Below are 25,887 nucleotides of genomic sequence, written 5' to 3'. Positions count from 1 at the left end.
GAAAGCCGAACTCACACTTCATAAAGCAGGACGACAGAAAGTTGCCTGGGATGCATGTCTCCAAGCAAACAGTTTTAAGAAGTCTGATAGACCACAAGCTCTAAGTTTGTTATGAGTGCTGAAATAGCAAACATGTTGCATACAATGCTCTACTCCCGCTTCAGAAAGGTTGGAAGTTAGATGCAGTATCAAGCCTCCCACAGTGCATTTTAAACATTTCTCTCACAACATTTAAGCAATACAGAAAATTATCACTAGTAGGCAGGCATGGCTAATATCACTACTGCTTTCTATCGGTAGCCATTTATCAATTTAATTCTTCACAGAGTATAAAGCACTTAAGAGTCAATTTACCAAAGATAAAAGAAAACTATCAGCTTTAACCTTAATGAAGCAAACAAGCATACAAAAAACCCCAAACCATCAAAAAGCCTGTTTGTATTATAGTGCAGTAGCTTTTCCTTTAGACACACTATTTTTATATATAAAGCCCCATCTCTGGCTCCTGATATTTAGAAGAGCTTCACTGAAAGCAACAGATCTCACCACCATTTTACAACTCACCAGAATTTGCTCTATTTGTGTTTATAGTTTTTAGCAGACTGCTTATTTGTCTCGGAGTTGACATATCAATAAAACCTCTGTCGCTTTTCACAGGCAGTATTACCTTCTGCATGCTGGCCAACACCCAACCCGGACGATTACATTTTATCTGCTAACGTTATCCTGAAGTCTTAACTCCATATTGTAATCTTTTTCTTTCTGTTGTGGCTGTACATAGTTGAACAGCTGCTGGAAGAGCTTCTCCAAGTATTTCTGCAAACAAATTTTGTTTTCCAACATTCACAATAAAGCAAACAAAAAATGTGCCAGCAAGGCTGAACTGAAAGACCATTCAGAAATTGTTGAGATTTTCAGATAATTTATTCTCCAATGTTTATCCCTGCTCTACCTCTTATTTCCAAATATCCCAAAACCCTAACAAATCCACAACAGAAAATTTACATAAGAATGAAGTAAAAGAGAGAGGTTAAACACTTAAAGGTAGAGTTGAGTGAAAATTTTCACCTCCAAAATAAAGAGAATTTGGTTGACAAACACATCAGCTCATTTTGACATGTTCAAAACCAAAGACTTTTAATATCAGTTCCACTTCTCACTGTACATGACATTTTAAAAATATTTCTAAAGAGTTAGGTGCTAAAAAAGGACCAGAATTTGAACAGTGACCACAATTTAATGTCTCAAAATTATTTTTTGGACCTTTGAAGCCAATTCTCTAATTAGCAAAGTATTTCAGAAAGAAATAACTCCAAATGACATGCATTGCTAACCTGTGTTCAGCCAGTAAACTGGAGAGTTGTGTTTGAACAGCACTGCCCACAGATGTGATCTGAATTCTAAGTCTTATCAATGGTCTACATACACACACTATAGAAGTGGTACTGCATGCAATCTAATTTCACTGTTCTTAATGAGACCATCACACACAGTTCCACTGATTTAACCAGCTCTTCACAAGAATATAGAAGGCATGTTTCCTATTCTCAGGGGCTGGAGTTTCAACACAACAGTCAGAGAGCAATCAAGGTTGCCACAGGTAGCCTTGATTCTATCAAATTCACATTCTCTGTCCCTAGTAAGTGTAATGGATTTAACAAGTCTCAACATAAACCATAGCATAAAAAATAAAAATAAACCTAACTTCAGAAAGATACACCAAGCTGCCCTTTTGCCTGCTGTGCATCTCTCAGCAGGACACAAACGAAGCTGTTTTCAATGTAAGGAATAATACAAGAGACTGGTCAGATCCTAAGACAATGCCATTTGATAGCTCCTGTGTTGTATTTATTGCTGCAATTTACATCTGTGGCACTTACATGCTCAACATCAACTACACAAAATTATGAGCTTTCTAAGCTATTAGCCAAACCCCCATTTGGTTCTCAGTAATTCAGATTCAGATTTTATGCATTTTATGATTATTAATTATTGCAGTGGAACTACAAAAGCATGCATGAGTTTCAAGATGTCACAACCAAATATGATTCAGCAAGTACACAGTGAAACAGGTTGCCCAGAGAAGCTGTGGCTGCCCCCTCCCTGGAAGTGTTCAAGGCCAGGTTGGATGAGGCTTTGGGCAACGTGGTCTAGTGGAGGGTGTCCCTGCCCATGGCGGGGGGGGTGGAACTAGGTGATCTTTGAGGTCCTTTCCAACCCAAACCATTCTGTGATTCTATAAGTAATGATGGGAAGGGGAAGCATGAAGTTTATTTTAACACGTGCAGCAAAGCTACTGCACAGTGTGATAAAAGTTGTTTATCGCAAAAGGAAAATGAAGCTGAAGGCACGTTTCCTTGGATATCGTGGAAGAACTGAGTCTTTGGGAGGTCTTGTGAGTAACTTTAGGGAAGACTTTCAAGTAACCATTGAAGAAGCACACAGATTATTTAACTCTGACCTCTCCAACAGGTATATCACAAGATTGCTCAGCATGCAGCTGTAAGGTTTGAAAGAGCAAGGTCAGTTTGGGCAATTGCAAGAAGTTTGAATAAATTACTGAGTTGGAAAGGAGACAGCTGATTGAAGAGGAGAATTAAATGGACACATTGATAATTGGGGGAAATTTTCCCAGCAGCAAACTGTAATAGGAGTGATGTGTGGTACTGCTTATTTTTCCTCCTCATGGCAAAGGGACTCATCAGCTAACAATGAGCGTGATGCATGCATGAATCAGAACCAACATTTCTGAGAAAACATCTACAGAAGGAAAGAGATAGGTGGAAAAAAACATTCAGAGTTATTTCAAAAAACCCACAGAGATCAGTGTCTCAAAGGACCTCGATAATTCTAAGTACCACTGCACCTTCTCTGAAAGTCTTGCGTGTCTGCACATGTGCAAGACTCAAATAGTACAGACAGTTTCACTGGAGTTATCTGGGATGATCACAGTGAATTTAAGAGGTTGCTAATGCTTGTAAGGAAGACTCTTCGAGGCAGACCTATACCCATTCCCCCATCAGGTTTGTTTAATCTGCAAAGCTGCTGCTGAATTCTAGGAGAGAGTGATAAAGTTAGGGTCATAAAGAGAACACAGTTCCCTCCTAGAGATCAAGATGGTTTCAGTTGAGAATTATTTGAATAATTCAATTGTCATAATATCAACACATGCTGTTATTTTACTCAAGTTAGGAGTGCTGGCTTGCGAATAATCTATTTGAAACACTGGAAGGAATGACACTGAATGACACCCATTTCCCACCCAAGGCTTTTCAAATTAATTATCTTCCATTATTGCACTTTTTGCTATCACATGTCCCGTTTGAGTATGTGAAATGGCTTCTGGCAGAGAGTCTTCACCAAACCACAGTTTTGTGCTGATTTGGTCAGGGATTGAAACAGGGGAAAAAAGAGTTACTAAGCAACAGCAGGCCAGGAGCAGGAGAAAGGTCTGCAGTCTTAATTGACACTAACTTTAAAACGCAGTGCAGCAATAAGAGAGGGCTCAAGATGTTAATTTTACTGCTTTAGAAGGAAAACAAAATAGTTAGAAACCCCAGGCATGAGATCTGGGTTCTTCGTTCATCCCAACTATATGCTGCATGATATATTGCAAATGCTTTTTGCCGGGGAGATTGAGTAGCTTATTCTCAGTACTGAACGAGAAGATGAAAGACCCAGATATAGCTCTTTCATTTGAGAGCCCAAGACACATAGACAGCTTTAGTCTGCAGCAGCTCTCTACTCCTACCTCAGGAAAGAGGAATGCGGTATGAATTACGGCTATATGGGTCCCCAAGACATTGCCGTCCACAGAACTGACATCATGTCCAGATATAGCTGTCATTCCCCCTCACTACCCATGGTTAAGAGGGTTGTTCCTTTCTAGAAAGCCAGCCCAAAGCCAAGTCCAATCACTCAGGCTAGGACAAGGGAATTTGCTTAGCTAAATCTCTATTAACATGACCAAGCAAGGCAGAAATCCTGAGAGTTTCCTTCCAGAATCCATATCTATTTCCTCCTCTTCTACTGTAAGCAAAGTAGTTTCATGAGGATGTGATAACAGAACATGAGTTATCACATGAACACTTACAAATTTAAATGAACAAGCCCTTGATGTGGAAAGTGCTGTGAACTCTACTACTGAACAATCAACCTTTATTTGCCTAGCTAGCAGTACCTTGAGCAGAAGTTATTTGCTTTAGCTTCACCTGAAGAAAACCTGATTTCCTATTGAAGTACTGCCTTTTTATAAGATGTAAGTCGTATGGGCTTTTTTTTTTTAAAGGAGTCAAACATGTACAAAACACCATAAAAACACAAAGCTGAGTACCTCATACTACTGATCCTTCCAAACGATTATCTTTTCTTCCCATTTCTGCATTCTTTGATTTTGCACTTATTTAAGTATACTAGATTTCAGCATTTACTGGTTTTCCCACATACTACCATGTACTTTAAGTGACTAAAATGAAACCACAAGAGGGAAAACTACTAGGATGACTGTTGCTGAGGAGGAAAAACCAGCAACCCAGGTCTGGTTCACTCAAACTGTCTGATGATTCGTATTTAAAGTGTTGAGAGTTAGAGTCATCTTCTGCTCTGATTTGTACTGGTGCAAGTCAACTGAGCTTATGAAATAGGATCTGGCACCATGAAGAGGACTGTCCTTTCACAGGATACGAGTAATAGACACTTGAGTAAATGCAAGTTACTCATATCCTGCTAGTGGACTGATCTGTCTCTGTACATTCATGCACATTTTTAGTTGCCTCCAGGAATCTGAAGGCGAATCTCATTTGTTACCTAATGAAACTAATTTCACCAGATACAACACGAGCATACTGAAAAACCACTATTACTCATACATGAGGTGTAACCAATGCAGCATTTTTAAGTTCTGTTTGATTAGGGTCCATCTCTGAACACTCACCATTTACCACACAAACCTCAATCTCCCTGGTTGGCTACGGTACATTCCCAGCTGATTTGCTCCAAGTCTTAAAGAGTAATCTGACCTCCCATTTCTTTATCCACAACACTCTTACTATTCTTTTAAATTGAAGTGACTCCCAAAGAGTGGGATGGCAGGTTGTACATTTTCCTTGGAGCCTGAGAGCTTACCTTCCCTTTTTCAAAACAGAAGTGAACCATACATTTCTTAGTTTAATTGCAAACATCTGAAACAATGGACATACAATGACCAACCAGCCAACCTTGATGGGCATTCAAAAGTCATACACAGACACTTACCTACTATTCAAGTTTATATATACAGTTACACACACACTACATCATACACACACATGCACTTTGAAATACCTGCAACATGGTGAGGCTACATAAGAAATTACATTATTCTGGTACAAAATACTGTAAATTATAGTCTCGATACAGGGTACAGCAAAGGAAGATGAAGGCATAATCTTTGAAGACTGAAAGCACCGGACAACTTTAGTGACCAGGTTGCAGAGATGAGATAATCCAGTTCTGAAAAACCAAGCCACACAGTTTCAGCAAGGCTATTTAGTCACGGTAGTACGATGACAGGAGAATAAAAAATTATCAACTGATACTGAGACAATCATAAGCCTATGAGCCTTCAACAGAATTCAAGAGGTTTTGAAGGAGACAAGAGGTTGCCTCCAACAGAAGGCAAGAGGTTTTGAACCATGTGACGTGCAGCATAGGATAAGATGCAGTATCAACTAATCAGAAGTAAGAAGCACCATGCTAACCTGACAACTCATTTCTACATACTGAAAATGCAAGAAGTCTAACCTGGACTTCAGTAAAGCATTTGATATGGTGCCATATGGCTTCATGACTGTGAGTTGGGAAAAAAAACCTGACATGCAAGATTTATACAGTTAATAAAACCAGCATGTGCTCTTTAGCCAGTAATATACCACGTTCAAAGAGAAAGTAGTGGGATGGGGCAGCGTTACTCCAAGAATGGGTCTCAAGTTTTTAACACCAGTAGCTAACGCAAGTCATAAGGGTGTCGCTCCGCTTTGCAGATGGGAAGCACGGGAAGATCATGTGAAACGCGCCAAGCACACTCAAAGACGAGGGTAAAGTTTGGCAGCGTATGATGAGAGGCCATGCGCTTAGAAAGCCACAGCTAAGACAACCGGGAAAGCCCTCGGCGCTGGGGCGAGCGCAGCCACCCCCTGCTCCTGCAGCGGCCGAGCTGCCCGGAGGCCCCGGGGTGCCCCGCGGCCGCCCCCCCCTCCTCCCTTGACCGCGGGGCCGCCGCTGCGGAGCTCCGTGCGGGCTGGGTTAGAGGCTCCCCCGCGCCGGCACCAAGCCCAGTTGCCCTCGCTTAGGTCAGCCTCAAAGCCGCGGAGCTACTTGCTCTAGTTCTGAGCTTTTATCGCTCCGCTTATAAAAGCACGCAACAGATTGCAGGGGAGAGCGCCATCAGTAAATGGACCTGGCTTCCAGATCCGGCACAAAGTGTGTGTGTGTGTGTGCGTGTGTGCGTGTGTATGTCCGCGGGGGGAGAGGGCGAGAGCCGCAAAAGCACGTTTTTAAACCCGGACGCCCGTGGGGCAGCGCTCCTCAGCCCCGCGCCTTTTCAACCCGCCCCGCTCCGGCGGCAGCAGCCCCGGGCTCCAGCGGCTCTGCCCCACGACGGGCCGGGACGGCTCCGGCCGCGGCTCCCCGCCATCCCCGGCCCCCAGCCGCGTTTACCCGCCCCTCCCCCCCGGCTTCCCCCAGCAGCAGGTCGGGGGAAACTTACCTGCCGAAACGCTCAGGGCATCCTCGCTCTCCAAAACCCCTCTGTGCTTCGCCCCGCGGAGCTCCCCCTTGGATTTCCACACGAGCTTTACCATCTTGATCATCTCGGGCAAGTCCCAGGCCAGGGTCCCCTGCTGATAACCGGGCAGACTGCCCATGGGAAAGGGCATCGGCTCTTCCCCCGTCCTCCTCCGCCTGCCCGGCTCTGCCGCGGGGAAGAAGCGCTCCAGCACCGGCATCCTGGCCCGCGCCCCCCGCCGGGGAGCCGCAGCCACCCCCCGGCCCGAGCAGCCGCGATGGGCATCCAGAGCGGGGCGGGGGCGCCCGGCCGCCCACCGCCGCCGCCCCGCACAGGGGGCGCGCCCCGCCGCCGCCCGGCCCCGGCTCCGCGCTGCGGGCGCGGAAGGAAGGAGCGCTGGGCTCGGACCGCCACGCTCGCCGGCGGCCCTCTGCGCGCTCTCAGCCCGCCGCCAGGCGCCGGCAGCCGGGGCGAAGCGGCTGGCGGGCAGGCGCGGAGCCGCCGCTCATGCCTGCGCGGCGCAGCGCCGAGCCCCGGGGGCGGGGGCGGGGGCTCGGGCCGCTGCTGCCGGCGGCGGCGGCGGCGGCGCGGCGCGGGGGCTGGCGCAGCCCGGCAGCGGCAGTCGGGGGCAGCGGGGCTGGGCGGGCAGAGCCACCCCTCACGCCCCTCACTGCACTAAGGAGGAGGGTAGGGAGGAGGCGGTTTGACTTTATCCGCGCCGTGATGCCATGGGGGAGCCCCCACCCCCCCGCCTTCCTCCTCGCCCTCGCCGGGCTGACTACGGAGCCGGTGGGGTTTTTGGCTTCTTAGTCAAACCCCGCGGTAACCTCGGCCGCCCTTCGGCCGGGAGTAAAGGCGGTGATTCACGTCCCGCCGCTCGCTGCGAGGGCCGGGAGCGGGGCACGAGTCCGCTGGCGGCGTGCGGTGCCCCCCGCCTGCTCCGCTTTCGGACGCCAACCCGAGGGAAAGTACCCCAAACGGGTATGCAGAAGAGCAGCGAAGGTGCCGGCGCTTGACGGGTCCGAGAGGAACGAGTTTCATTTCAGCCGGTTTTGGGGAGGGTGCGGGGTCTGACCCGCGTCCTCACCCCTTTGGCTGCAAAGCTCCACCTGAATGGGTTCACGTTAGGACACTGCCTGGTGGCAGCGATCACTCGCAGACTCCAACGAGAAGACAATTATTCACCGCTAATCTTTTAAAACAAGGCAAAGCCGCCCGGGCGAGTGCTGTGTCTCATGCAGAAATGAAGTGGCTTGCCGGGCTCCGCAGCCGTCAGCAGCGCTCAGGGCCCGGCCAGCGCTTCCCCGGGCTTCTTCGCTGCCTTTGGGCGGGCACCGCAGCAGCACCCATCCCTTCCCTGGGGTCCCTGGCCGGGAGGGGCCTTGCGCTTTGCAGACTTGTTACTTCGCCTTTATACACTATATCCCTTTTAGCCTGCTGCTGGTAATGATCTGTCCTTTAGCCCTTGGTTTACAGAGTGTACAGCAGAAGGGTGGAGGGTGGGCTCGCACCAGCGCTTACTTTTCAGTAAAATTGCAGAAGAGTTATTTAACAGGACTTTTGTGGGCATTATAATATTTTCTAGCAGGCATAGTTAATGCGTTTGTTACATTCGGGTTACATTCAATGTTCTGCCTTTCCTCCAGATGGAAAAATAAACTGGCAAACAAGCAGGATCTTCCTTCACAGAGGAAGAGGAGCCAAGAGAATGGACTGGAAGTTAACAAACACCGTTACTTGCGGAAACCAGGGTGCACAAACCTTTCCTCCTCATGCCAACATCAGCAGGGGCAGTGTGCTGCCCAGCGTTAGGATCCTCTGCCATGCTTAATGTTCCCACCTCAAACTGGTGACCTGAATGCTTGTCAAAAACTAGCCCTATTTTGACTGCAGGCTGTAGCGCCGTACGATTAACATACTACACTTTCGGGTGGCTCTGTCTTGAAAATCGTGAAGTGCTTCCAAAGCATTATACTATTGTTGTTGTACTGTTATTTTGCAGAGTCCTTAGCATCAGGATATCCTGACGCTTGGAACAAAGGGGTTAAGAACAAAGAAAACAAATAGATGATGTGCAGTACCACAAGCATTAACACATTAATACAGTGTATCGTTATAATTTTGTGAAAAGGCAAATTTTATTGGTTTTAAGTTCATATGGTTTCTTGTGATATTTTAGGTTTTTCATATTAGAGCATGTTGTGCAATTACTTTATAAAGCAATTGTTCCTGTTAGAGAGGGATAAACTAGGCAACTGAAGTCCAAAAGACTTAGAAGACGAAGACTTGCCTACTGGGCGAGTTAAACCTCACACCCCAACTACTTCATTTTGGTTTTGAGCTACAAGGAGTTGCAGTAACTTTTTTTTTTTTTCAGTTTTTGTTTTTCCTCTTTATTTACCTCTGCACTTCCTGCTCCCCGCACGGCAAAAAGCAGAAGTGCCAGTGGTGTGAAAAAAGGGCTATCCTTATGGCATTTCCAGCTTCCCTGAATGCAAAAAGTACCAGATATCTCGGAAGAGAATATATTTACAGATGCCCAGCCCAATTTTTAGATGAATATCTGAATATTTAAGTGCTTAACAGAACTTAGCCACCCAGCCTCTTGATAGCAGCAATAGCTATCTTCTGAGTTTTCAAAATCTATGCTATCTTATTACATCCTCAAAACTGTGAAAAGTTTTGTGCCAGCTGTACTTGGGTCACTCGGATATGTACCTGCCTTGTGGATAGGATCAGGCAGTCAGAATCGAAGCATTAATTGTTGTGTTTGTTTTCACTTGCAGCTCTACCAGTGCAAAGCAGGAGGCCAGTCAAAACCAAACTGAAACTGTGATCTGTTGTTGTTACAGTTCTCGTGTTTTAAGAAGCTGTGTAATAAACCTAACAGACAGTATGTTGTGTCAAATGAAATCAACTGCGCTAGGCAGCCTGGAGTTCCTTTTTTTCCCTCCTTTCTGGCCAGTTTAAGGATCAGCAGTTGTGAATGAAAAAAATAAATTGTGTAAAAAATGTTACTTGGCATTCATGGCTATGTCTGTAAATTAATACATCTTATTCTCACTAAACTTGTGCTTCGCAGTTGTAGTACAATTCAGTGATTACTTATGCTTAATGCTTCCAAGATTTTGCTATTACTGATTGCCTTTCCTTTTTTGTTATAAGAATGGAGCCAGATAAGAGCTGCTTGCAAGAAAGCCCGGAAGATATATATTTGATTATGAGGTTTTCAGCATCAAAAATCAGCTGTAGCATCACTCTCAGAGACTTTTAAGAGACAAAATACTCAGATTTTGAAAGTTCTCTGTTTCTCTGACTTCAGTTGTGCTATGAAGATTTACCCAACTTAAAGAAGTGACCTCAACATAACACTTTTCATTGCGCTTGAGAAAAGCCATCAGAATTAAAACCTAACATACTCCTGCACAGCAATGGACCCAGCCATTTGTGACTGCATTTTAAACAGCCCTTGAGCAAGCTCAGCTCACCTGAAACTTCTCTTTTGCATTCTCACTTCCAGCCAGACTTGAAGGAAATCTTTCAACAGAGATGGACGGCTTTATTGCTACTAACTGCATTTCTCTCCAACTCAAAGAAGCTTAAGTGATTACAAGAGAAATATAAATGTATTAGCTCTGGCCCCAGTTCATCCTGAGAAGCAATGCCAAAGAAAAGGCGAACGGAGTCGGATCTGAAAACCTGACAAGGCAGTGCGTATTTTCACAGGTAGACACGAGAACTGGAAAAGACTTGAGAAAGGAATACTGTGGTGGGAGAAAAGGGAAGGGAGTAAGCTGACAGATTAATAGCTGGTGTTTCATAATTGATGTCTCTTAAAAAGTTTTACTTGTTTGCTTATTCACTCCAAAGTTATGTACTAAGAGCAGCAGCAGCAGAATTGCACGCCAGATGGTAGAGCAAGCGCCTCGTGTATCTTCCTGTTCTACTGAAGCCTGCAGGGCCGTAGTTAACCCACTGCTCTGGTTTTCATTGCAAGTCCCTTTCTTCCCCTTTTTTCTTTTCCTTCCTTCAAAGAAAAAGAAGGGAGGAAGAAAGAGAAAAAAAAAAAAAAAAGAAAAGCCATGGTTTAAACTGGCAATAGCACCATCCTTTTGGCTTTGAGCTACCCTGTCCTGTGCCAAATATACTGTCTCCAGCAGCTCTCCCACAACAAATCAGTCCAGACACACAAAAGCTGTAAAAAAAGAATGGTGAAGAAAGATCCTTGATTCTTCCCCTCCACCCCCCCCCAAGCCTTTTCCTTTTGCTTCTTTCCCCAAGCTTCATTCCCCAGCAATGACCCCCTGCTTGCCAGTACTGTAAGTGATACTGGGACCTCCAGCCTGCAACTTTGCTGACAGCTTCCTCAGAATACAGGCGTCTTTGCCTTTCTCTATTAACAGGATTGTAAAGGAGAAGTTATATTCTATTATGTCACTTCTGTCTGATAGCAGATGTTCAAAAAAATGGCACATAAATTAGTTGAGTGGCAGATTCATTACTATTGGAAATTCAGTCTGTTCTTTGAGCTGATCCACACCGCTGTGTCATGTCACAACTTACTAAGGGTACATTCCCAAACAGATACCTGAAAAGATTTGATATTGTCTATTTATACAGTATATTATTAAAAAAAATGGAAAAAGACTACCAGATTTTTCAAAAGTTATTAGCGAACGTTAAATAGTCCAAATGTAAAGTCCAGTTACAAAGACTATCAAATACTGATTTTTAGAAAGTGTAAAGCACTTGCCTTTAGATGACACTTATTAGCTGAATCATCTTATATCAGTAAGCACTTATGACAACAATGCCTTTCCTCTGTCCTAGGGGTCGCGGAGTCCTACAGAGACAATAGGCTAGGCCATGGCCTAGGATCAGAACCAAGTGATGACACCATCAATGGGATCAAGTTTTAGAAGGCTTCAGGGGTGAGATGTGAGTTTAAGATAAACGAGAAGACTGCGAACGCTGGGACACAGTCCTTACACATAAAATAAAAAATAAATAAATAAAAAAGGTACTGCACATTTGCAGGGCAGCCCAAAAGGAGCAATAGAGAAAACAAGAATGTGAGTGGGTAACTTTCAGAAGGGACAAGGGAACAGAGTGCCTAAGAGGCTTGGAGAATATGACAGAAGAAACATAAGCAGGCAGAGTTATGCAGAGCTTGCAAGAATTTTTCTAATGAACTCCTGGAAGGATTCTTTCATTGCTTTAAAAATCTTAGTATACTTTTCTTATTTTTTGCACCACATTTGTCTCATTCCAGATGTCTATTATTTTTAATTTTATTCTTACTAATAAGAACAATTGCTCTTAGTTACCTCTATCATTGCCATTATTTTATTAAATATGAATAGTTTTGTATTTATTTGGAGACAGTTACTATGTCTTTGCTCTAGATTGGACATACTAAAGTCTATAAGCTCTATCTCAGAACTTTTTTCCCAACCCTGACATTATTTTACCATTTTAGTATTATTTTACTATTTTAATATTTTAATTTTTACTATGAATTCTCAACAATTTACTAACATTTTTTTTGGATGCATACTCAAGGTACATAGTAGGAGATTTTTTTATCTGCTACCATTTCACTGTCAAGAGTAGTGAAATGAATTTCTAAGGGAATGGTAGCATGCACTATTTGTTATTGCCTGAGCTGCGCACAGCATCACTCCTTGAGAACCTCACTTACTGGGAAATGTTGAAGTCAGGCAGTGGTGTTCTACGGGTTCACAGTAATCTTTTGCTTGTTGTCGTCAGTCAATCAGACTCCTTGGAAAAAAGGTTCTGGAAACGGACGAGTGAGGATTGCTTGAGTTCTGGAGGGCAAGGAGCCAATCCCTGTTTCATTCTCAGCATATGTGAGATAGCACATTTTTATGATTAACAATTTGTACTACTAACTAAGCAAAAATGCTTGTGGTAAAGGAATAAACAGAAGTCCATAACTAATTGGAAACAGTGAGGTTGTGTAATTTTTCCATTGCCAGCTTTGGAAAATTCAAAGTTCAGCATACTGAGTCTGATGCTTCAAATCTCCCACAGTACACAGTGAAACTATGTGGCTTTAAAGGAAATTACCGATAACAGATAATAGAGTCATCTCATCTTAATAAACTATAATAAGAAAATAATAATGATAAGCTGAAGGACAAGTACGAAAGGAACTGCCGGCACTATATTTAACTGTGTTACACAATATATCTGACAGACTCCATTAGTTTATATCCTCCCCTCAATTCCTACATGCAAGTGAGATTTACCTGACCCAAAGTAAATTCAAGAGATTTAAGAAAAACTCATTGCCATCCCAAAAGGCAGCTGTTACGCAGTGATCATTGCAATGGTTTTGCAACGGATGCTTAATGAACTAGGGTAATGGAGTGGGAGGTTAAGAACACTGTATCTAATTGAAAATGTAGGTAGAAATCAGGTAGGCAGAAAATAATAACCTATTATACGAGACAGTGGAAATGCTAGTCATCATCTTTATGTAATAACCCTACGGCAAGAATAACTGCAGAATCCTGCAGGATTCCTTTTTGCAAATAGGTAAAAAAAAGCCTGAGTAGAAAAAGGGACTAACCGGATCAGAGATGCATATCCCTTAAATAAATAACTAATATTAAGTAAGTGGATAGTCTCAATGAATTCAAAAGGATTACTGCCATCTTTAAAGCTGAGCATGTACATAAATATTTTCTCAGTTGGAACATAAGTATCTAAAAATTCTAGCAGCAGTTTGAAAGATGAGAGATGTGCCACATTTGAAATGTTTCTTCTTTTACCTATAACCTTAATGAGACGGCATTAGTGGCTGTATAGCCTACGGTATCCTTGCCCCTTATGGTATATAGAAAAAACTTGCAACTATGATTTTGTCTTTTCCTGTCTTTTGAAATTATAAAAATAAAGTGAGTAGCCGAAAAATCTGCATTAAGTGATCTCTAGCTTAATTTTTTGTCAAAGAAACCATAGTACAGTAAGAATAAATGGGACATAAATATAATGATATAGAGGAATAATAGGGCTTGTTCCTTCACTTGTAAATCAGATATCATAAGATCCGATAACTTAATTTTTCATTTTAGCTTTCAAAATGGAGAGGAAATAATATTGACTAGGAAAAGAAGTACTATTTAAAATAAAATTAATACATATTTCTTAACTTTTTAAACTTGTTAGATATTTGATGGCTGCACATATTAGTATTGTAGAGTATCTACTCCTTGTTATTCTTAATTTTTTGTCTAGTGACTTTAATAATTAATGGTGAATTTATCTCTATACCTAATCCCATTTAGACCCGATAATGAGCAGTTGGATGGCACAGGTTAAGGATAGGCCTTGTGCAGACCTCCCCCAAATATATTCCTATTTGCAATGCGAGAGTAAAGCAACACAACTGAATTGGATTTTGCCCGATGCCACGTACATTCTGATTGCAGACCTGTTACTAGCAGTGGCTAAATAAGCTTGACACTTTGGTCAGGTTGAATACCTAGGCCACTAAATTATAGCCAAATAATTACAGATATGTATTTCAGATGAAATAGCTATGGTACTCGAGAACCATTTCTATATTTATGCTTGTGCTGTAATCACACTTTGTCTTTATTCTGTCTGCACGTCAGCTTTCTGATGATGTGCGTACCCCAAAGCTGAGGTTATTTGCCCTCTCACAGAAGTGGTACGGCTTCATTTCCCTCTTTGCATCTTGCATGACAGCAGCGAGTGCAGTTTGCTGTGGGGATGGACAGGAGGTACGGCTGGGAAGCCGTGGGAAAGGTCTCACAATGATGCACAAACATCCTAGTGATAAACTAAGCTCCCTCTGACCTAGTTTCTCATGACTGCAAAATCAGGCCATATTTACTGTAATCAAGCTCTTTGCATTTCTTACAAATGCATTTGTGTAAATGTAGCTCCACCAGTGTCAGCAGCTTTGGAGCTCCGCTGTCACCCCTGTGCTGGCATTTTATTACCATGCTATCAAACCCCATTGATAATGATGCAAACACATGTCGGTTCTTTTTCTTCACTGCAGCTTCCACTCCAAATGTAGTCTTGACGATAATGCTGCGGAAAGAAAAAGACTCTGAGCAGAGAGCCTAGGAGGAAAAGCTATCTATAACTGGTTAAAGGCATCCACTAGATCTGCAGATGGAGGGGAAGCTTTCTGGAAAAGCTGTTTCTCTCAGACTTATTTGGGATTTGGGCAGGCTGCTCTCAGTAATGCAGTTCCAGCTGCAGTATGCTTTCCAAGATATCCTGACCATATGTAAAACCATAAATGTTTTCCAATGTTTCCTAAGATATCTGTTACTTTTTTTTTTTTTCAATCCAGGCAATCACACGTCATTTTGCAGGGCTCTGCACAGCTCTTATGATAACAATATTCATTTAGATACACAGTAATTGTAAGATACATTATTTTAAAAAATCCATAATTGATCAAAAGTTTAGTAAAAGAGGAAAGCATTCAGGTTATTTTGGTAAGACGGTCATGTAAATACTGTACTGTATACAGATTTTTTCCCAGACCTTAGCCACACATCGAAATGTGAACTTTGGTCATGGAATTGGCATCTATAAACATCTCTTTCCATCAGTAGCAATGAGATCTCAGAATTTTTCAGGTGGGATAGTCAGGACAAAATTTCTGTCTCCCTTTCACTATCTGTTCAATACTTTTTGGCCCAGGGACTATATTTGCCTGTGCTTGATCTATTTTGCTGAGGTCTGCAATATCACATGCCAAGTCAATTACAAGACATCACCGGTTACTTAATCTCACAATTTAAAGACATTTGGGTTACTCTCTTCAGCTTGCCTTCTGCTGATGGAGTTCCTCTAGAAACAACAACAAAACCCCCCTTTTCAGCCACCTTTGGGTGGGATGAGAGAGAGCGAGCTAAACATAAGAGTGATTGCTCCCACAAACATTTTCTGCTACCTGCAGTTGCAGTCTAAAGATGCCTAATTCAGAAACCAAGCTCAGATCATTAGAATGACAGGCACCATCTTCTTTCTATAAGCATGGGTTTGGCAAAGTATCACCCTTTTTTTGAAGTGTGCAAAATCATAGAATCATAGAATCATAGAATGGTTTTGGTTGGAAGGGACCTCAAACATCATCTAGTTCCAGCCCCCCTCCACTAGACCACGTTGCCCAAAGCCCCATCCAACCTGGCCTTGAACACTTCCAGGGAGGGGGCAGCCACAACCTCTCTGGGCAACCTGTTCCAGTGCCTCACCACCTTCATAGTGAAGAATTTCTTCCTAATAGCTAATCTAAATCTACCCTCTTTTACTTTAAACCCATTACCCCTTGTCCTGTCACTACACTCCCTGATAAACAGTCCCTCTCCAGCTTTCCTGTAGGGCCCCTTCAGGAACTGGAAAGCCGCAATAAGGTCTCCCCGGAGCCGCCCTGTCTCCAGGCTGAACAATCCCAACTCTTTCAGCCTGTCCTCACAGGAGAGGTGCTCCAGCCCTCTGATCAGCTTTGTGGCCTCCTATGGACTCACTCCAGCAGCTCCATGTCTCTCTTGTACTGGGGCCCTCAGAGCTGGACGCAGTACTCCAGGTGGGGTCTCACAAGAGCAGAGTAGAGGGGCAGGATCACCTCCCTCGACCTGCTGGTCACACCTCTTTTGATGCAGCCCAGGACACAGTTGGCTTTCTGGGCTGCAGGTGCGCATTGCCAGCTCATGTTGAGCTTCTCATCAACCAACACTCCCAAATAGTGATCACACTTAGAGATAGCGGACTGAGGGACATTCCTCTGTGTCTCTGTTAGCCAAGGAAAGAAAATTTTGGTGCTCAAGGGATCACTGAACTGCCAGGGACAACTGCGCTCCCCAGTTCTGTATTCACTTTCCATACAGCTTTGTTCATGCTCTTGAGTGCTTTGAAAAGTTGAGATGTTACAGAGTGTTTGTTACTGTGTCCTAAAATCAGAGTTAAAAAAAAAAGTTTATATGATGGTCTAGTCTATCTTCTTGATAATGCTGGCTTGTTTTTAATGGCATATTATGCATATACTAAATGAGTAAAATGGTTTCTGTTCTTTTTATCAGGAGCTTATGCACTTCAATGAAACCCATTACATAGTTTTTGCTGTTATTTTTAAAGTATAATATCAATGTTCAAGTAATACCAGATGAAACTGGTTTCAGCCACCATTAACATTAGCTTTTCAGAAAGGGAAAGAAATCCTCCAGTATTTCCAGCTTCAGCTGGAACATTGGCACAGGAAACAATTTAGCGGGGCTAGCGTGCAAGGAAGTGATGTAACTTTTACCAGATTGTGTGACTGTGTGGAAAAAAAATCAAACATCTGTTGGCCTATCACCCTATTAAACCACTAGTTTCCTATGCCAATGAATTGGAAAATGAACTGCATCTCCTTTGCTGACATTTGCCATCTACATCAGCTGGTATTTTAATGGCTAAATCTCAGGTTTCCAACTATGCCATCACATGTGCTTGTATAAGTCCAGTAGGAAATACTTATTTAAGTCTCATTTTTGCATGAACATAAACTTCCCTTTCTAGTCCCAGCATAAACAGAAGTGCATGCTCATCTAGGACTGCCTGCTGGTTCCTTACTATTTTCTTTTAAAAAACACGGTTCCTTAGTTCAGAGTACAATTGCTAACATAATAAAACCAATGTTAACAGTAGCAAATTGGAAAGCAGAATTTATTTTATGAAAATGTCAGACTTTGTTTTTATTAGAAATTAGAAGTTAAAACCAAATGTCCGTCAGGCAAAATTTAAAAATTTGCAGTAAATTACATCTGAGAAAATATTTTTTTCCTTTTGATGTAGCAAGTATTCTGTTGAGATAACTTCAAAACATTGCATTAGAATAGCAGATCCTATAACCTGGTATTTGAATAACATTTAACCTGGTATTTGAATAGCATTTGAATAAACATGTTAGAATATTAAAGTCTAAATAAATTAGCAAAACAATAGCGAAAGAAAATTACCGGAAAAGGTCAGAACGTAATGCTGGTTGTTTTCTTAACAAAATGAGAAATTAGAAGCAACTTTCCCTCATAGAAAAAAAATGTTAATAAAAATATTTTTGTAAGAAAAAAAAAACAACACTGCCTTTTCTGAGGCAAAATTACTCCTCTGAAAAAAATTCAGCTTGCTGTAGCTACCTTATTGAACATTTTCTATCTGAAAGTGTGTGGAAGCCAGAGCAAGCACTGGACAATGTGAATGCGAGGATGCATTTGGGTAAAGAGCTCAATGACTTGCAGGTGTCTTGTGTGTGGCACAGAAAAGAGAGGAAGACCTGATAGCATCTCTGTAGCCCTCAAATATCTTTGAACTGACAGCGATAAAAACCCAGCTTTAGCAGCTCTGCAGTTAATGCCCTTTCCTGTGCTAGGGGCCAATGGGACACGATGTACGTGGTGAGAGAAATTTCCCTGTTGAAGCAGTGCTAAACTGTGGAGAGATAAACAGGAGAGAATGAATGGTAAAAGAGAACTACATACATTCAGTGATTGGTAGCTATTTACTATGGTTAATTACTTTTATTTTATAAAAAAGATAACGAAAGGAGCAGACATTTATTAAGCAGGTGATAGTTGGTCTAGGTAAGATGAAAATACTGACTTCATAGATCATATATTTAAATCTTAAAGGCAAATAGAAGTTTTATTTAACATGTACATCAATTTTAGGTTATTTCTGTCATTTCCCTGAAGCATAAAGCCAAAGATAACTTTCCTAATTGCTTTTTTTTTCTTTTTTACTAAATGCCAATATACCTCAGTGTGTATGTGGGCGTACAGATCATTTTGGATTAGATCAATTTGGTAACAGATGTCTGTGTGGTTGGAGCCTTGTTTTACTAGATGTTACACAGACAGGTCCTAATTATCATTCAAAGGTCAATGTAACAAAACAGGGAGACTTTTACAATACCAACTTTAGATACCCAGCTTGGCCACTAGCTTAAATAGGAATGAGACAGTCACCAAGGGTACAACTGAAAGTACCCAAATTAGCCTTCTGCTCTGAATCACTGTATCACAGAGGCTGTGTCTTCCCTTTGACTCCAAGAGGAGCCATGGGAAAACAACTAGGTAATTTAGCTAGCCAAGTTTTGTGATGATATTTGGGTAGGCTGCTTGCACCCTAAGCTACAATAGTGCAGAGTGGAATAGCATTTGGCACAGACCAAATGCCCTAAATTATAACAATTGTTGTTTAACAATTATTTAGGAGAATTCATCACATCTTTGGCAGAAATTCAAACAACCAAACTTTCCTTCTTTTTGTTTTGTGGTTCAAAATGTTCCATTGCTTTCTAAATAAATAAATATTGGAGTCAGCTGTGCGCCTCAGTTTCTGCTGAGATCAGAAGTGGAAGGATGAGAATGATGAGGAAGGTGCTACACTTCGGTTGTTGCCAGGGAGGAGAATCTCATGAGAAAATTCTGATCTTAGGTTTTCTGTCTGAATTCCAAGATACTAAGATAAATTGAGACAAACATTCAGAATTTTAAGTTGTTTTTTTTTTTAATATAAAATAGACTCACCAAAGCTTTTGAGATTTGCCTGTTACCTACTTAAACATATCAGAAGTATTGCTTGAAAAGTATAGATTTTTCAAATTCAGACTTTGAAGCTCTAGAAAACAGCAATGGTAATGGCTGTATGAATATTCCTGAGTTAAGAGAATAACTAAACCAGTCTTGTTTTCAGCAGTTTTCACAATATCTATTCTTATTTACGGGTTTTCACTATATTAATGGCATTCACTCACTTCTCTCCTTTATACAGTCCTTATGGGAAAATAAAGGAAAATGAACTGTGCTTTTGTAATGGTCTTACATCCCTACAGATGTCAGCTCAAGAGCATCCAAAAGATTTGTCACACATTACACACACTCTTGAGAAGCAGTGTACTTCTTTTCTGAGCAGATTCGAATTCAGCTCCCTGGTCTATCACATTTCCTGCATGCTACTAAGAAATTATTTTCATCACTTTGGCTATATCTAAGCCGCCCAAACTCAGGAGTTCCTCCTGGTTCCAGGGTTGGTGATGTGAGACAACTCAGTGCTGGGATAAGATCTGGAGCCTACTTCTCCTTTCCCTCTTGCCCCCTGGTTTCTCTGGGAAGAAGTCCAGGGATGTAAGCTGCAAAAGCACCACGCTGCACTGGATAATGTTGGTTGATTAGGAAACCAGAACTAAGTGGCTTGTAGTGTCTTATACCTGCCACGCTGTATAGCTGTTAACTGTTTTCTTATGGCTAATACGGGAATAGTGTTACCTTTCTTCAAAGGAAGAAAGCAAACATAAATGTTAGGTATAACGAACCTTTAGCATACTGTAGTAACAGGGGCCTTATACCTCTTCTTAGATACTTACATGTATTTTTCAGGATCTGGTCTCAAACATAGTTTTTCTGGACTGTCAAGATTTATAGATATCTGGTCACCCTCAGGGTTCAAGTGCAATTGGCAAGACAGTACAAATAACAAGTACATGTTGAAATGTAACATTGTTAGCCAGGTTCAGAAATGGTGGTGGTTTTTTTTCAGGGAGTCGAGTAGGAGTTCATCACTTTGCAACGCCTATGAGTCATGCCAGGTAGCACTGGCAGCCCTGCATGACCTTGCAAAGTGCTGTCTCCCCATCTAACCTCCAGGCCTGAGCGTCTGTCTCGCTTGGCAGGACGTGTGAGCAGCCTTCCCCTGGGCCAGGCGTGGGCAGGGACAGTCTTTGCAACCACCCCTGAAGTCCTCAGCAGGTGCAGTGCTCAAAAGGTGTTAGATAAGTCAGCTATCTTATTGTCCAGTCCACTTATTATTGAGCAAAAGTGTCTTGCATTTGTAGTTGCTTTTATTCTGAAGAAGTATTTAAAAGATTTTTTTTTGTCCATCCATGTTTGAACATGATTTTTTCTTTTATTATTTATGTTGTCTTGCCAATAACATCTGGGCTGTTAGGTGAGGGGACAGTTGCAAACTATGGTAATAGCTATACGCTCTGCTGTTCCCCCATGGCTGAAGTGTGAACGAACGCTGCTGAGAAGGACTGGATATAAACGCTATTTGTATCTCTGTAACTTCAATATATTATTAGGGAAAATGTAAAATAGTGGTGTGGCCAAAGCAATATTTTCATCAGAAAAGTGGGATAAGGACCAATTCTGGTCAGAAAAGTGGGATAAGGACCAATTCTAAGAATCATCTCTCATAGTCACAAGTAACAAAGGCCTCAGTTGCTTTATCCCCTATATTGTTTGGGACAAGTCATTTCCCTTAATTTAACACAGAGAAGAGTGCTTACCTAATTCATCTTTAATTCAGCCCCACCATGACTGATGGATCAACTGCCTACTTACAGCTGGCAGCCACAGCCCACACTTGCAGCCTGGCCCATGTTGGGCAAAGCCGTGGGCCCGGCTGGAGGTGGAGATGCTCTGGAAACGAGATGTGCTCAGAAATTGCCCTGTCTGGCCTATCGCCAGCACTGCGTGCTGCCGGACTGAAATCGGCTGCAACAGATCCTTGCCTTTGCCCCTAAATACCGAAAAAGTGCTGTTGGCTTGGAGGCAAGTTGGTTTGCTCTGTGTGCTAAGAAGTGAAGGGCTGTGCATCTCTAAGAGGAGCTAGCACTTAAATGCTTTTCAGCATGAGCTAAACTGTATGAAGAGCTGTGAAACAAAAATAAAGGCAGGCAGAAATTCCTGTGTGTGATATTTCTGCCCCAGCTGTGTGTGGCCTTGGGTGGGAAGAAGATCTTCCCATCCTATCTGAAAGCAACGGTGTCTCATTCCTGAGCAGAACTGACATGCAGTAATAGAATTTGGAAAGTTGTCATTCTGGATATCTGTGAGCAATTTCCATGCATTTCTTTCACATATGCTATTTTCCATATTACAGAAGATACTTGTTTCATTTTGTTGTTAAATTTTGCCAAGAATTTACATAAAAAACTCCTCCATTTGCATTTCACTAAAAGCATTTAAATGTATCAAATTCCTTTCATTATGAATCAGTAGATTTTAAAACCTAGAAGCGTCAGGTTTCTAAGAGGACTGCTGATTTGAGTGTCCTGATTCCAGACAATCCAGTTAGAAGCATCTAAAATGAATTGATTTTCAGGAACTAATGAATAAGTATTGTCTGACTTAGAAGGATATCTTTTTAATATGTTGCATGTTGGTATCATAAAATCATAGCCTGAGGTTTTGAGTTATGCTGGAAAAGATATAAAAGCTGAGTAAAAGGTATCATCGTTCCTTAAAGAGCCAAGTTTCCTTTTTTAAATATGTCGTATCATGTTTCTTGGCTGGACTAATTCCTCCCATGTCATGGAATATTCTCTGCATTCACAGACCATGTCCAATTTAGCAATTTTTCTCTATCATACCATGTAAAATGCCTTTTACATACACAACATAGTACCTTCCATTTGCTTAATACTGTACAATGAACTTTATATGTTTTCTAGAAAACATCCACTCCCACGAATGCTCATGTATGTGTGCAGACATAGACAAGGTGAACATACTGACTCCCACACATGCACATGCGGGATATTGAGAATTGAAACCATAAATATCAGGCAATATGCAAACCCCTCTCTACACCTCTGGCTGAATTACCTGTGATAAATTTAAAAAAATAAAGATTGGATACCAGTTGCAATCAAATGTTTTATATTTCCCTTAATTATTCTATAATCAGAATCTGCTGTTTTTAAACAACTCTTCAGTGGAAGGGCATCAGAAGATTTTGGGCAGACAAGTGATAAGTGTCTTGCACGTCTGATTCTTCATACATATGAGCCCTCTCAAAGTCTTATTACCCTCTCTTATTACCTTGTTTTATTATTGTTCCTCCTCACAGAGGAGGAAATTCTTGAGCTTGTTATCCTCGGGTCCCCTCTAGTTAACCAACAGAAATAGTTGATTCATGTGAGGTATTTATGTTGCTATACTATGAGCTGAAAAGAGCTCTCAAAATGCCTGTGTCTGTTGACTGGCAGGAAGCCTCAGATATAAACATTCTTATTGTGGACGTAAAACGGTACAAAAGAGGTAAAGAGAAAGCACGCTGCTCCCCTGGCGATGCTGTGTGCTATCTGTGAAGAGAATTTACCACTTTCAGTATTGTACAATATAAATTCCTCGCTTAGAGCTGAGATCCCTCTTCAGCTGCTTCTTCCAATGCCTTTCTATTACTGCCTTCTACCTTCTTTCCTTTTCCTAGATGAAATTCTTCCTTAAGCAGTAATTTAATGGGGTAAGATAATATAGTCAAAGGCTTCAGATCTAGGAGATTTTTTATTATCAAATTCCATAATTTCTTTTGTAAATTTATTTGATATGTTGTATCTATGCATGAAAAAATATGCATGAAAACATGTTGGATCTATGCATAAAACATGACTAAACAAGCCTAGTATCTATATGAGTCTTGATATTTTGGCTCAGTACCAGTCTCTTTCATACAAACTTTTTCCCACTTCACTCACCAAAAACAATCTAGAACTTCAGCCAGGGTTATCTATTTCCATATGCAGCCTATGCCGGGAAAAGAGCTTACAAACATTAACAGCTATTCCATAATGATAAGACAACAAAATTAAATATCTCCAAATAACTCCAGTAGAATTTTTTTCCCTATATAAGCCTAAGGAATTGCATCAAATGCCATTTAGATAGCCCAGTTTCCAGGGGACAATGAATGACAGAAACAGTAATTACAGGAAGGGCTACCTCAAAGAGCCTGAGTTCCACATCAGTAATGAACTGTTACTGATGGATCAAGAAGATAAGGCTACCTTTACGGAAAAACGGAAAGGGTCTAAAAACAGATATTCCTGTTAACAATGGGAAAATATCTGGAGAAAAGCCAAAGCCTCATTTATTTGTGCAGCTTTTAGGAACGAAAGTATTGTAATGTATGGTTCCATGCTAAGACTATGAAAAAGCAAATGAGGAACCAACAGGCTGTTCAAACAGAAACCTGTCTTTAAAGGTAGCATATAGCATTTACATGAAAGTTTTGTAATGCTTATATGGACAGTTTGCAGATGTTTACAATGAGAAACACAAAAGTGTGCGTTAGCACATGAAAGAGAGAGCGAGCAGGGTAGGGAACCTGACTTCCTATCACATCATTCAGCAAAGCATCGAACGAGGAGACATGTATCGATTTTCTGGTGCCAGGAGATGTGAGGGAGAAGGCTGCTGGGATCTGCAGCTGGCCCGAGCCAGAGGAATTACTTTGTTTGGTGTACCTTTGTGAGCTTTCATGTGTTTGTTTCCCTGGGGGCAAGAGCTAAAACCTGTTGTGATGTAATAGTCTTTGACTTCCTGGAAGCAGGAGATAGCCCACCAGATGACTTAATTGTCTCAGCATGCTGGAGCAGCTGAGCCAGCTACTTCCTAGAATCTCCTGGGTCTGTCAATGGATGATGTGATAAAAACTCCCACTACAGTTCCAGGAGAAGAGTAGGACTGCTGGGACCCAGCTCTAACACAGCTTCTGCAGAGGGACAGCTAAGCAGCTGGTGAGCAGAAATGGGGACAAGAGGTAGGTGTGGACAGGAGTAGCAGACTCCCTAGGTCTTGTGAGGTTCCCCATCATTTGGGCAGCCTGGGGTCAGCTGAAAGAGGCAAATTCAGGCACCGTTGATGAGGCACCCCACCTGTACATCAGCTGGAATTTTTTTATTGCATTTGTAGGGTGAAATAGGCCATCGTGTAGGTAGAACTTGATGGCAATAGCAGTGATTCATGACAGCTGCTCTCTGCTGGCTGGAGCTGGAGCTAGAGCTAGACCTCTGCATCTGCCAGGGGATGTACGTTTTCCTTACTTTTGTCAACTGATAACTTCCTGGACTTCTGAATTAAGAGAGTCTAAGTTTTACTCTACCACAACAATGAAATTCCAAGAGCACCAGGTCTGTAATTTAACAATAATCATGAAGCCAGTAAGTCACAGCTTTGTTTAAGTAAGACCTGGTTAGGTCACATCTCTTGAAAGTAAACGAATAGGAAAGATTAAAGTGGATTCAGCAGCGAATGATTATCTTTGACCACATATTATCAACTAGATGGCCTTATGTCTTTAAATCTGGGATAATTATGGTTTTCTCCAACAATATCCAATTACATGACGAATAACCTTGGCGTCTAAGGCAGGAACCTCTGATATGCGTCACTTCTTACCTCAAGAAGACTGCTTATCAGAGTTATCAGTGCTGGCTGCTGAAAAATCAGCCTGCTATTGTTACATTCCCATTCAGAGCACGCTGTCTTCCAAAACATCCGAGCAGACCTGACAGACTGATGGCTGGGAGTACTTTGACATACTCTACCAGAGAGAACTCCTAGGGGGACTAAACCAACTGCATTCATTGCACTTCCTTCTTTATAGTGTGTGATAATGTTGCTGGGGAATGCAGGGACAGTCTCTCCTGTGAGACAAAGCAGCAAATGCATATAGGAAATCATCAGTGCATATTTCTGATTTGCACTGATTTAATTCCAGGTTCTTGTTAACACCAGTAGTTGCAAAGTACAAAGACACACGTCTTGCACTGGGGAAAAAAAAAAAAAAGGTCTTTGATATACTGAGATCAATCACTCTGAAATATAGCGAAGCATTACATTTCTGATTAGCCTTAGATCCCATAAGCAATAAAGACTGAAAATTGTTATTAGAACAACAGGTGTTATCATTAAAATGCTTCCTAAGAATAGATTAGAAGGTAACGTGAATGAGGTTTGTACAGTAACATCTTGTACTGTGTTAGAATAAGAACAGTCTCTATAAAGCAGAAAAACAAGGAATAAATTTCATTACAGAATTGTTTGGGATATTCTTCATTATAAATGGCTATGTGATATATTATGTATTTAGCAACTTAGCTATATAATGTGCTAATTATCCGGGGATTTGCATTTAATATATTTAAATCTGGTTTAAATTTTGGGTTATTGCTTTAAAAACATCTACTGTTAGAAAAAATTATCTTCCCAGCCCTTTGCCAGAAAAAGAGAAGCTTTTGACTCATGGCTAATAAAAATTTTATTAATAATTAAAGAATGTTGATGATT

The 25,887-nt window shown here is 41.7% G+C and overlaps 1 protein-coding gene across 2 annotated transcripts in view; it reads right to left on the bottom strand.

The window, feature by feature from the left end:
* PDE7B (phosphodiesterase 7B) overlaps nt 1-25,887 on the bottom strand; it is a 178,882-nt gene that overhangs the window by 76,023 nt on the left and 76,972 nt on the right. Inside the window, exon 1 of one of the 2 annotated variants that reach the window (XM_054819760.1) lies at nt 6,746-7,961. The exons of the other annotated variant lie outside the window; for it this stretch is intronic. Within the exon in view, the coding sequence (XP_054675735.1) occupies nt 6,746-6,983 (238 nt within the window). The 5' untranslated portion in view covers nt 6,984-7,961. Of the gene's footprint in view, nt 1-6,745; nt 7,962-25,887 lie in introns of those variants that run through there. 2 annotated transcript variants of the gene reach the window in all.

This window comes from Grus americana, chromosome 3 (genome assembly GCF_028858705.1).
Source record: "Grus americana isolate bGruAme1 chromosome 3, bGruAme1.mat, whole genome shotgun sequence".
Taxonomy (NCBI): Eukaryota; Metazoa; Chordata; class Aves; order Gruiformes; family Gruidae; genus Grus; species Grus americana.
The sequence above is the reverse complement of the archived record's forward strand: the minus strand, read 5'-3'. Positions and strand labels throughout refer to the sequence as shown.